This window comes from Empidonax traillii, unplaced genomic scaffold (assembly GCF_003031625.1).
Source record: "Empidonax traillii isolate 1590-97213 ecotype Southwest subspecies unplaced genomic scaffold, ASM303162v1 scaffold298:size702513, whole genome shotgun sequence".
Classification (NCBI taxonomy): Eukaryota; Metazoa; Chordata; class Aves; order Passeriformes; family Tyrannidae; genus Empidonax; species Empidonax traillii.
The window spans coordinates 162,898-176,441 of NW_020955491.1; the positions used below are offsets into that span (position 1 = coordinate 162,898).

At 36.3% G+C, this 13,544-nt stretch overlaps 1 protein-coding gene across 1 annotated transcript in view; it reads left to right on the forward strand.

Moving 5' to 3' along the window:
* Nucleotides 1-13,544, forward strand: part of RB1 (RB transcriptional corepressor 1) — a 72,824-nt gene that overhangs the window by 13,226 nt on the left and 46,054 nt on the right. The window contains exons 7-17 of the mRNA XM_027890812.1: nt 153-263; nt 2,430-2,578; nt 3,290-3,367; nt 6,530-6,639; nt 8,054-8,131; nt 10,451-10,538; nt 11,024-11,140; nt 11,837-11,893; nt 11,980-12,011; nt 12,089-12,165; nt 12,377-12,579. Coding sequence (XP_027746613.1) covers nt 153-263; nt 2,430-2,578; nt 3,290-3,367; nt 6,530-6,639; nt 8,054-8,131; nt 10,451-10,538; nt 11,024-11,140; nt 11,837-11,893; nt 11,980-12,011; nt 12,089-12,165; nt 12,377-12,579 — 1,100 coding nt within the window. The remainder of the gene's footprint in view (nt 1-152; nt 264-2,429; nt 2,579-3,289; nt 3,368-6,529; nt 6,640-8,053; nt 8,132-10,450; nt 10,539-11,023; nt 11,141-11,836; nt 11,894-11,979; nt 12,012-12,088; nt 12,166-12,376; nt 12,580-13,544) is intronic.

Genomic DNA, 13,544 nt, shown 5'->3' on the forward strand with positions numbered 1-13,544 from the left:
TTAAAGAACGTTGTCGTCGTGTATGATGCTTTCTGAATTCTAATGGTAGTGTTTTATTATATGAACTTTGAAATCTTTGTTTTCCAGAATTACTTCTAAAATTAGGTCATGCATCTCACAAAGGCTTTTTTCACCCTTTTCAATATTTGCAGGTAAAGTGTTGCAAGTGGAGGATGACCTGGTGATTTCCTTCCAGTTGTTGCTGTGTGTCTTAGATTATTTTATCAAACTGTCACCCCCTGCTATGCTCAAGGAACCATACAGTAAGGAGTTTAGTTTTTTTGTTCACTGAAGTAGAAATTAAATTGATTAAATTTCTATTAGTCATGCTAACATTCCTAATTAACATAATAAAACTTTTTAAGCTTATTAAAATGGATTTTTTATGTTTTATTTCAATTTAGATGATAGCGAACTTGAATTCAATTATCTGAATGCGGCAATGTATTTAATTTTTTTTTTCCTGTCATCTGTTTGCTATGTCCTTTACCCATGCAAATTATTTAGGGACTTGTTAAAACAGCAGTTTTAATTTGGTAAAAGAATTCAGGTTCTGGGTAGATTATAACTGAGAACTATTATTTAGGTTTGTTTTGAGTTACAAAAGGAAATGATGGTGCTATTACTCTCTTACTTCACTGATGTATAACAGTATGAGGACAGCAGAAATGCACAAGATACTGGACTATACAGACATTTAAAACAAATATGTGGTGAATAAAAGCTCAAAATAAAACAGTAGAGGTAGCATGTAGATAGCTTTGCTTTTATGACAACTCCTTTGTTATTTGCAAGTGTCAGTTTTTTAACTAAAAATATAATAGGTTTTCACTATAGCAACTCCTGTTCAGCAGTAAGTTTTTGTACATTCAGTACAAAAACTTGAGAAACCTCACTAAAAATGCACAGAAAGTAAACATGTATGGCAAATTTCAAAGGTAGAATTATATTTCGGTTAACTATTTTCTTCAGCAAGCTATGGAATTGATAATGAGTTAATCCTCTGCTGGGTTGGGATGTGAACCTGATATTTTTAGCCTAATTTCTTTGTTTCAAAACCAAACATCTGCCTGGGTTATAATGTCATGGAATAGGTGATGTAGTCAATGCTATATTCTTTAAGTTCCATGTTTTGGTGGATATTTATCTGACCTAGTAATCATTTGTTGCAGGTGAGAACAAATAACCTTGCTTTTATTCTAATGCCAATGTAAAGGGTGGCAAAGAGCAGGCTTGGAACAAGGAAATCACTGCCCTTTTCCAGTGCTGTTTTGAATTTAAATTTGTTCTTTCTAATAGGAGAGACGTGCTACTGCTTATCATATACTATTAAGCAGAGACTTTTCAAAAAACACTGAATTGAAACTACCTGTTTTTGAGCTCTGTGCTCACACTGATTTAGGAGCTCATTGTTAGAAACAATTTGGTTCTGTGAAAAAAAAATGCTGCCACTTGAGACTAAATTGCAGATGTGAGTATCACTGTCATAAATGCATAGCGTTAGATTTCTAATGTGAAACTGTGTATGATATTATAACTATCAAACAGCTCTTCATTCTTTTAGCAAATAACACAATGTATTGTTCAAATCCTCATGACCAAGAAGCTTTGTGTGCTGAGTGATGTCAAGCTTTATGATCTGACTGAGGCTGAGGGGATTAAGATGCGACCATCCCAGCAGTGTAGTTAGCCAGAGTTTCTCAGAACAATTGTCCAATGTAAATGAAGTTACAGATGAGAACAGCATGCTGAGTAGTGTGCCAGGTTTAAACCAACAAAATTTAATTATATTAATGTACATTATTAATACAATTGACATATTTCAAGCTGACGGTATTGAAGCCATCTACTTTGAGCTTAACAAAATGAAGTATTTTTAACTAAAGGTATTCAGGGTTTTTTATATCTCCTTCAAGGTAAACTTGTTTCTTTCTGCTTATTTGTTTGGGCGTATTTGGGGAAAGGAGAAATTTACTGCAGGACCATATTCCAGGTTCCCACTGGCACTTAAGTCCTGAATTGATTTATTAACCTTCAGACATGTAGAGTGAAGTTCATATTTCAGCTTCCTGTTTTACAGTTCTGTAAAAATATAAAAAATAGTTACGCATCTGTGAAAAGATAAGACTTTCCCAGTTTTGCAGAACAGGTGCTTATTCAAAGCTACTTACAAAAAGTGCTGTTACATCTGTGAAGAATAGCTGTTTAAAAACAAAATGTCAAATATGGATACAGGAATTTAAAAATTAACTTTATTTTTGTATGGGTTTTCTGTAATGAAGGTTTCTTATCCAGCTGAAAAAAGGAAAAGGAAAATAAGGAAAACCTGAAAAGCTACATAAAAATGTAATCTTTTTGGTTTAATATTATAAAATTTCTTTTTTCTTAAGATGACTCTAACCTTATGATGGTTCTGACTATCTTTCCAGAGTCTGCTATGACTGCAGCGACTGTTAATGGTTCAGCTCGAACCCCAAGAAGGGGTCAGAACAGGAGTACACGGACTGCAAAGCAACTTGATACCGATACAAAGATTATTGAAATCCTTTGTAAAGAGCATGATTGTAATTTAGATGAGGTAATGCCTGCTTTTTAATGTCTGATAGGTCTTGCTGCTAAACCCCATCTGGAATATGTATTTATTTAAATAGTCTTGTTTTAAATGTCAATACCAATGCCAGCTTAACTATTCTCTCAAGTTCAATAGTGAAGGTATTCTACCATTCTATACATTCTCTAGTAAGTAGCTTAAAAAACAAGAAAACAAAAAAACCCAAAACAAGCTCTTTGGTATGAGTGATAATTTTGCCAGGGAAACTGAACTGTGAAGAGTGCAATATAGAGTTATAGGCTGATCACGGCATGTAATATGTAGGTGCGTGGCTGTTCTGATGGGCTTTCAGAGCTGCATCCCATGATGAAAAAATGTATGTAACAAGCATACTGCATCTCTGGGGGATCTTAAAAAACCCCATTCCCCTTTTCCTTGATTGATGAATCTGTTCCTGTAAAAGTACTGATTTTTGAATACCCACATGGATGATGGAAGTAGAAATATGAGAGGGCTGGGAAGAGTGCAGTTCTTTCCCAGTTTAGTCACTGAAAGTTCAAGCAGTGGAGTGCTTGCTGCAAAACTGTGTTTTGGATATATAAGGAATTTCATTCTTGCTTTACTGAAAACAAAACAGTGCATTACAGAAATGTCTCAGTTTCTTGATTTAAAGGTGTGAAAGCAGTGTGTGCATGGCTAACTGTATACCGCTAATGTTACATTTTTTCTTTTCATTAGGTCAAAAATGTGTATCTCACAAGCTTTGTTCCTTTCTTGAATTCTGCTGGTATTGTAGCTTCAAATGGACTACCAGAGGTAAGTGGAGAAATTTAAGACAGTGATGGTTTGACCCTGGCTGACTGTCAGGTGCCCACCAAAGCCACTCTATCATTCACCTCCACAACTGCACAGGGGAGAGAAAATAGAACAAAAGGTTCATGAACTTAAAAAGGATGGGGGAAAGATCACTCATTGAATACCATCACGAGCAAAACAGACTGAACTTGGAGATATTTGCTGAATTTATTAGCAACAAAATTCCTGTCAGGAAACCTGCTCCAGTAGAGGCTCCTTTCTCCATGGGTCTTCAGGTCCCTGCCTGCTCTAGCGTGGACTGCCCATGGGTTCACAGCCCTCTTTCAGGTACCCACCTGCTCCACTGTGGGTCTCCTCCATGGGCTGCAGGTGGATCTCGGCATCCCTGTGGTCCTCCATGGGCTGCAGGGGCACAGCTGCTTCACCATGGTCTGCACCACAGGCTGCAGGGGAACCTCTGCTCCAGTGCCTGGACCACCTCCTGCCCCTCCTTCTCCACTGACCTTGGTGTCTGCAACGTTGTTCCTCTCACACATTATCGCTCTTGTCTTGTCTGGCTGCAATTACATATGCCCATAACTTTTTTGCCTTCTTAACTATGATACCAGAGAGGTGTTCCCTCCATTCCCAATTGGCTCAGTGGTGGATTTGTTCTGGAGCTCTCTGGCGCTGGCTCTACCTGACATAGGGGAAACTTCTGGCAGCTTCTCACAGAAACCTGCTGCTAGAACCTGGCCACACAAACCCAACACCAACAACAATGCTTTACCTATGATACATTGCTTAAGATTCCCTTTACACACTGATGAAGTTCTAATAGGTTCTTCTAAAATCATCTAGCAAAATGCATTGTTTTTCAGGAATGTGGCTTAGCAGGGATTTCAGAATTCATAAAGTATGTTTAGCTTTTACATTTGAATTTATTAAATGAATCTCCTGAGGCTAAACCAGTCCTTCTGCTCAAAGCAAAACATGACATAAGCATTGTATATCCATGATCTTGGTAAGGCTCTTCATCTAAAACACAAGTATTACAATATTACATTTCTGAAGTCAATCTGTGAATGCAAACAGTCTTAAATTACATACCTAAATTTAAATATAAATGAGACGTGTTACTGTAGTGATGTTGGAAAGGTATCTGAAAGATTAGGCTCAGTTTCACAACTTGGCAGAGTTGGCTTGCTGTGCCCATGCAGAATTACTTTCATCTTGCCGAACTGTAGCCTGAACGCAGCAGGTTACCTCTATGCAGTTGCATCCAAGAGTGCACCTTAGTAGGTAACTTCTTGCAATGTGTTTTCCTTTCATCGTTCTTGAAAGAGTAGGTCTAGCTGCACGTCTCAGATAGATGTGGTAACCTGGAAACAAGCAGCTCTGAAGTTTATCAGACTGATAAGTCTGCAGGGTTCAGCCAGGTGTATCTTCTGTTCAGTTTCATAGTGCGTTGGGTGGGGAACAAAGTACAAGACCTACTAAAGATGTTAATCTCTTCCTAAATTAATTTCAGGGTATCAGTAACCTGTTTAGACTTCTTAATTTATGTGTGTATATATAGTTGGGACAGCCTGTATGAACTTCCAGGCAAAGGTCATTAAACAGCTTATTCTCCAGTGAGAGGGTTTTTATCTAAGGGTGCTCAACTTAAGCATAGTATCAAAAGTACTAAGACTCTGCTGGTAAAAATTTTAAAAAACAATGCATTTGAAGAAAAGTCCAGTCACATTATCCTTGCTCCTGAAACTTGAGCACCTTGAATGCCAAAGCAGAAGATCGCAGCTATATTTCAGAGATAGTTGGTTCATATGTGTAATCCAAATAACCATCAGCCATAGGTGACATCATCAGTACAATAGTTAGTAATGTGGCACGTTTAAATTGACTTGCATTTTCATAACAAAACCACTGAACTTTTGATAAATTTTAATATTACTTCCAAAGCAAGAAAAACCTTTTGATGAATAGATTAATACAGAGCTCTGATTTTTGACTGAAAGTTTCTTTCCAGTTATCCCAGTAAAGCTATTTTGTCTAAGAGCTTCTGTTTTTTTCTAGAAGTTTATGAAATACTAAAATATTTTAGATAAAAAGAATGCATAAACCATTGGGAAAATAATAAAAATAAGGTTAACTTTTTAAATACAAAAAATAGTGCAATGAGAATTGAAATATAATCTTTAGTAGTCCTCATCCTAAAGTTTTAACTGTGAGATCAGTTTGGAGCAAATCCATTTGGTGAAGGTAAAAGGAGGGTAAGGAGTGAAGCTATGTAGGAGATATTTGCAGCTTTCTCTCTCTTGGAACTGAGAGGAGACTAATTTGGTTCATATGCACTGTTGTCTGTTTTTCTAACAAGAATTTGCCAGCATCATTTAATATGTTTAAGGGCTCAGGGAACAGATAATTGAGGTGACTGCCTACTTCTGCAGGAGCACAGCAGCAGGTTTGAAGTGGAGGCCTAAATAAAAAAAAAAAACAGACTTCAAGTTAATGCTAGTCACTTAAAAAATTAAAAATAATAATTAAAAACAAACAAAATACAAAAAAAAACCCCAAACCCCAAAAAACCCCCCAAAACCCCAACAAACCAATAAACCACACCATCGAAAAAATCCAACAAACTTTTCTGTGCAATATGAAGCCGTATCAGTCTGGGATCTAATCAACTAAGAAACTTTTAACAGTTATTTAAAGAACAACAAAGTGGATTTGAAATGCCTGTGTTTTTGCAGAAATAGGCACATCTCTTAAGAACTACACCAGTACAAAGGTATTAATATGAAATGGGGAAAATCTTAGAACAAGAATATTTGAGTTTGAGCATTGGCCTCCATCTCCAAACCATCAGAAACGGACCAAACTGATTGTCCAACAACTGTTCTAAGAACAAGCATTTTATATTTCCTGCTCCTGGAGACACCACTCTTTACTGGAAGGAAAGATTTCCAGATCTGCTTCCCATTATAGCTATTTTTAGCTCTTCTACCCTGTCAAGACCTACATTTCTTCGAAAAGATCTTGGATTGTTTTCTCTTATAAACATTTTCCTGTGGGTGTGTTTCAGCTGTTGTATTTATGAGGTAGGACTAACTTATATTTTTCAGTAAATTGTCGGACTTGTTCCTATAAAACAAATTTGGTTTTTTTCCAATTTTTTTTGAGGTTGAAGTTATCTTGAAACAGTATGACGAGCTCTATCTCAAAAACAAAGATATAGATGCAAGATTATTTCTGAATCACGATGAAACTCTACAGCCTGATGTCGTTGCATGGTAATATTTCCTTTTACTGCTTTCACTTTACAGTAGAAAATTTGAACTTGGGTTGCTTTCTGCCCCCTTGTGTTATAAATGGAGATCTCTGTATCCTGTTGACCTTCTAGGTTTGTCGTTCAGATAAGGTATTTCTGGCATAACCAGCCTTGCTTTACATTATCACTTAAAAATCACATCTGACTGTGACTCTATCATAAAATAATTTGGAAGCTCTGCTCTAACTCTTACTCTGAAAGCTGAGGGATTGTAAGGAGGAGGCAGAAGCCATGTCATGCTAGTTGATTAGATGTGGCTGAGACAGTGTAATGGCCCTGGAACCAGCTGGCATGAAATGGCTTGGGACCTCACTGTCCCAGCATTTCTCCTTTCTGGAAATGGATAGTGGCATTTGGAAGCTGCCTGCTGCAAGTGGTCTTGAGCCCGTTTTGACTTCTGACCTGTACCCACAAATTGGGAAGTGGTAGTTTGCGTGGGACAGTTGATTGAGCAGAATAAACAGCGTATGCCCAGGCACACTCCCTGGAGCTGCTGGGGTGAGCTCAGAGGAGGGCCCTGAAAATGATCAGAGAGCTAGAGCACCACTCCTTATATGGAGGATGGCTGAGAGTTGGGGTTTTCCAACCTGGAGAAAAGGAGGCTTCAGGGAGACCTTAGAGCAGAATTCCAGTACCTAAAGGGGGCTTACAATAAAGATGGGGACAGACTTCTTTTAGCAGAGTCTAGTAGTTGTAATAGGGCAAGAGGTGATAGTTTTAAACTGAAAGAGGGTAGGTTTAGACTAGATAGAAGGAAAAAGTGTTTTATTATGGGAGTGGTAAAACACTGGCACAGGTTGCATAGAGAGGTAGTGGATGCCCCATCCCTGGAAACATTCAAGGTGAGGTTAAGTAACCTGATTTAGTTGAAGATATCCCTGCTCGTTGCAGGGGATTGAACTAGATGACCTTTAAAGGTCCCTTCCAACCTGAAGTATTCTATGATTCTATTTGTTTGAGTTCTTTTTTAGTTATACACCTAAATTCCAGTAATTCTTGGCAATTCAAAATTTCCATAATTTGATATTGAGCTCACCGTGTGAGCCTGAATATATACTAGAAAAATACTGTGATTTAAAATTGAATTAAAAAGGAAGTAATATAATCTCTCTCTATAAATTAAGCTGTTTATAAATAGAATTTAGAAAAGGAAAAAGAAGAAAACTTTGGAGGTCATCTAGTCTAGCTAACATTCTGCTCAAAGCAAATCTACTTGAAAATTTAAATTCCATTGTTTTACCAACTGGAGTGGTTGGACATCTAGATCTTCTAAAAATATGTTCCACAGTTGTCTCTTTGGATTAATAACTCAATATAGAAAACATTGTTTTTTGAATTACATTAGTTTTGCATAAGTTTGTTTTCCATTTCTGTAGCTCACAGTTGGAGAGGACACCAGTGAAAAACAGTCCAGAGGAAGAAATTAGTCTTATACTTCCACAGACTCCTGTTCGGTATGAGTTTTTCTTTCAAGGTGTTTTATCATAGCTGTCTATTTTCTGGCTTCCTTTTGTGATACCAAACCGCATATGCACACACATTTCTTCTTTGATCTTTGGCTTCTTAATATTGTTTTTTCTGTATGGGAAGATTTGCATTTCAGAGTACTTACTTTTGGTATTTTTCCTGTATTGTGAATATGAACATTTCAGAGTGCCAACATACTTTGTTCAATTGGGAAAATGGACAGATGTGTTGGAAATGTAGTATTAATTGGCGGTCATTTGATCTGTAATCAGATGCAGAAAAACTGCAAGCTTGAATTCAGTTAACCAGAGGAAAGGAGATTTGCATGCACAATTTTTCCCTTGTGCCATGTAATTTTTTGATAAAATCAGTGTGGTTTTGCCTGATTGTGCTTAGAAATTCCTGGACGCTCAAGAACCAATCAGATGTGTGACTGCAATGCCATGTGCTACGTAGGGAGAGAAGTATCTTCACGGACAGTAATTCTTAAGGTTTAAGGAAATCAAACAGTGAATTTTTGTTCTATGTTTAATGTATAAATTCCTTTAATTTTAACATGGTATGGAGAAGTTAAAATATTGTACCCTTTATTATTACTTCAGTTTTTTCAAATGAGTAAAATAATTTTTGTTTTTATTAATAATACTTCTGCAGTGGAAGTTGCTTGGGGAAGAATGAATTGGGCTCAGGGCTTCTGCATCCACTATAAATCTGCTCAATTCCATTTCCAGAAACTGTTTTCTTGCCAAAAGAGCAGCAAGGTTCTGAAAAGCTCCTTCATAAAAATAATAAAAGGAGACACACAGCTGAGATATTGATCAGTACATAAAAGAACTTTTAATTGCCTCAGACTGCGAAAGGCTTTATTTGATTGCCTTGTGGTCCCTTTCAGTCTTATGCTTCAAATCTTTAACTGCCAGTGAAGGTTTTTAGCCACAAAGGAATCAGTTTATTTTTTGGTTCCCAGACTGAATGTGCAATGCCAGGAACTAGACCACCTATAACATCCAGCATATTTAACAAGAAGGTCATTGACAACAACAAATCCCATTTTTAACAATTATAGATAGATGTTGACATTTTTCAAATATAGTACAGTTAAAGCCCTCTAATACTGTGAAAGATGCATAATTAAAGTTCTTAAAATGGAAGGAAGTTCTTGACATAAAGAAAGTCCAGGGTATGAAGTTTCTGCACTGCTAAGAATTTGAAATGTACTAAACTGACTTTGATCTCGAGAGGAGGTCTAGTGAGATATTTAGATTCTCCCCATCCACACTTGGGCTTTGCTCTGAGTTTTCCAAAACTGTTGCCATTTAAGGCAATTCACGTGAAGGCCTATTCACCAGCACTGATTTTGAGCTGTGGTAACTGTTTTTCATAAAGCCACTGAAGTGTCAGTAGATGGCAGCAAATACTTGATCACCAGCATAAAGTGGATAGTGTATCACTGACTTTCCCTGAGTTAAACAGAACCCTGATAGGATATCCTGAAAGCTCCGTACTTATTGACTCTTCTCACAATGTCATATTTCTGAACTTAGACACTTAGGATCTGCTTTAAAGCCCCCTGAGACTGGAGAGAATCTAATAGTTTTTATCAGTGGATTTGTATCAGGTCATTTATATAGAAAGTAACAGAAAAGAATTAGTGTAAGTACTAGTTCAAAGCACAATGAGAATCAGGTGTGTGTTTTCATTATATTTTTTTCCACTGTCTCTATGCTGTTTCTTATCATTAATAGATTTCTGACAGAAGTTATTTTACCAAAACCTTCTAAAAACAGATTAAGGAAAATTGCATCTTTACACTGATACAATAGTAATGATTGAACACTTTTTTTTTCCTTTTGCACTTATTTGTGTGGTGATAGGAGCCAAATTGAAGTTAAATGACACAGAAAGTTAAAACAGGCAAACACACAACTCCACCAAAAAGCAGAATGAAAAGTTCAGAAAGTAACAGTACTGTAGAAGAATCAAACTGTTTCTTAGGTGTTAGGAGAGAAATTAGTACACTAATTATTTTGGTTCTTAAAATTATTGCAATCCATAAGTAAACAATTAGATTATTGGGTAAACAACATTATTAGAATTCACAATAGTTAACACAGTGCAATGGTTTTCCCTAGCAGGTTGTTTGATAAGTAGAGTGAGAAGTAAAATTTTTTTTCCTTTTTTTTTTTTTATATATATATATATTTTTTTTTTTTATTATTTGTTTTTTTGGTAGTATCACTGTTCAGTTTATGGAAACTGTCATGCCAACCCTCATGCTTAGTATGCATTTTATTGTATTTTTCCAGAGCGGCGATGACTAACATTCAACAACTGATTATGATTTTAAACTCAGCACCTGATAAACCATCAGATACTCTCATCACATATTTCAACGTAAGTTACTACAAGGAAGCTTTGTTTTAAAGATTCTTGGAATTACCACTCAACTAAAATATACACCTATACATATATACATCTATAAATAGATCTTATTCACATGTTTTGAAAGCTCCTTTATTAATAACCAGTTTTTGAAGAAATATGTTTTAATTGGGATGGTTTAAATGTAGTTACCTGTTTTAGAAAGCACTTCTATCTAACTAATATGTACTGGAACCTTATAAGTGCTTTTTTATTTTTGTTACTGCGCTAAATATTAAAATTCATTTATGTCCATACTGGATATAAGAAGAACGGGGTATAAAAGGAGAGAAGATGATGTACTCTACTCTTTTAAATACTCCATTTTTATTTATGCTGGTGAGCTGATTGAGAGATGTTACAAAGTAAAGCAGGATTAAAGCATTAAACTGACGTTTAAGTAAAATGTCCTTTTCTTTGCCTTTCCTTCCCCTGCTTTGCTTCATGTACTTTATTAGCATTGCACAGTGAACCCTCACGATAGTATCCTGAAAAGAGTAGAAAGTCTTCACCACATCTTCAAAAAGAAATTTGCTGAAGCATTTGGACAGGGATGGGCTGAAATTGGCTCACAGGTAAGTAGCATTTGCACTGAGGGTTACTCATTTGAACCACTGTTAGTACTACCTAATGTGAGACCTAAATTACTGGCTGGGATCAGTGCAGATCACTAATGATAAAAAGTAACAGTATTCTTTTCAAATTGATGAGTATTTTTTTTAAGCACTGTAAAGATAATATTTAAATTCCTCTTAATATATAACGAGCAATATGAACCAGGTGGAAATATGTTGGAAATCTTTTACTGAAGAATGCGAAAATTGCTGGGCAAAATGCATTTAGTGAAACATCTATTGGCATTCATTAAGGTAACTTGGCCTAAGACTGCAAAAGGTGACTCACTTCCTTATAAAATCAGTAGGGCAGCTGTGTTTTGAACAAGGATTTTGGAAAATAAATCCAACCAAGTTTGTATTTGACAGTCTCCTTCCTGTCTGTCAGCCCTGCTTTTTATCCTGTTAGCAGTGAATCAACGTGGACGCAGTTTATGCTGTTACACTTGGTTAGGTTTTCATGTGGTTGGGGTAGCCACACGCCTTAGTACTTTGAGGCATCTCCAGTCTTATTGGCAAATGGAACTGGGGACAATAACTTCTTTATGGTGGCTCTGTCAAAAACTGGACATGTCCTGGATTGTTAAAACACAAGAGTCTACCTGTTGTAGTCTGTTAAAACTTCTTGTAATACCCTTGAATTTCTTCTTCTAACAGAGATACAGGCTTGGAGTACGTCTCTATTACAGAGTAATGGAGTCTATGCTGAAGTCGGTAAGTTTAGCGCTGGTAGCTTAGTACTCTGTGCATTTAGAAATACTAAGAATATTCACCAGTTTGGTCTGATTTATATATTTCAGGAGGAAGAGCGCCTCTCAGTGCAGAATTTCAGGTACTTGCCCTTAACTTGTTATTGAAGTGTGCTATTTTAACCTTAGGACAAGTACTAATAACTTCCTTTCTCTTTAGCACACTTCTGAATGATAACATCTTCCACACATCTCTTTTGGCGTGTGCTGTTGAGGTTGTCATGGCTACATATGGCAGTAAGTTAAATCTAAGGTCTTAAATAGCATTGTTATTTATTGATAATTATTGTTATTGTTCTAATATATAAAATAAAGAGCAAAAAAACCCGAAAAAAACAACTCACAGAAATGTCTGAACTAGCAATGGTTCAATAAATACAAAAAGGAAAAAAAATCAAAAGTGAAAGAATGTAATACTTATGATAATTTTAGTCCATTTTCCCTTCAGGAAATGCTTCACAAAGTGATGGTACCAGTGCTGAAACAGACTTGTCTTTCCCATGGATTCTCAATGTATTTGGTTTAAAAGCTTTTGACTTCTACAAGGTGATCGAAAGCTTTATTAGAGCAGAGCCAAGCCTAACACGGGAAATGATAAAGCATCTGGAACGTTGTGAACATCAAATCATGGAATCTCTTGCTTGGCAATCTGTAAGTAATACTTTAAAATAGTATTTGCCCTTGTATAACACGCTTACCTGGAAAAAAGAAATCACACCCAACTCTAAAAAATTAAAGTTGTGGTCTTGCTGAGATTTATTTCTAGAAAAATAAATTACAAGAGCAAAACAGGATCAGTTTTGCCATGTCTTCAGGTTTTGGAATAAAAGGAGGAAAGAGTCAGAGGAAGGAGTCAACATAACTCTGCTGATTTATTTGACTATAAGCCAAATTCATTTTACTGGTTTGGCATGAATTATAAGGCCAAATAACCTTAAACAGTGTTTTCGTACCAAAGTCAAGGCAATAATTTCTATGCTTTTATATATGAAAGATAATTTTTATCTAGTTGCTGTTCCTACTTGGCAAAAGGACCTTAGTTCTGGGCATCTGATATGTTTGTTAATAGTGCTTAAAATATGTTGTCTTCTGTGCTTCAGTCACTTTGGTATTTTTGGATGCTGTTACTATAAAATGCTGGAGGGCTGGGGTTTTTTTGACTGGATTTCAGTAAATCAAATACTGTTCTTCTTATTATTTGTCACTTATAAATCAGAAATATGCTATTTATGCCACAAAACATGACAATATAGAGACTGGTAATTTTGACCAGAGAGACATAACAGAACCATTTAAGAACCCATCCCATATCTTTTAGTTCTGTAGAGTTTAAAAAATATGGTATGTCGTAGCTAATGGAATAGTTTAATCATGAAGTGAGTTTTCTTTTCAGGGTAATCTGTGTTTGGTTTGTGTATGACTTGAGAGTGTAAAGTTAACAGTTTTCTAGTGTGGGTGATACTTTACCAGGCACTGGGTTTATACTCCCAGATTCAAGGATTGTTGTTGGCCTGAGCAGTGAGAGCCCCATCTAGCCCAGGAGAAGCATGCTGACCTCAGGGTAGTATGGAGGTAATTGCCTTGATTCAGAGTGAATCTAGTGGGCCACCTTGTGC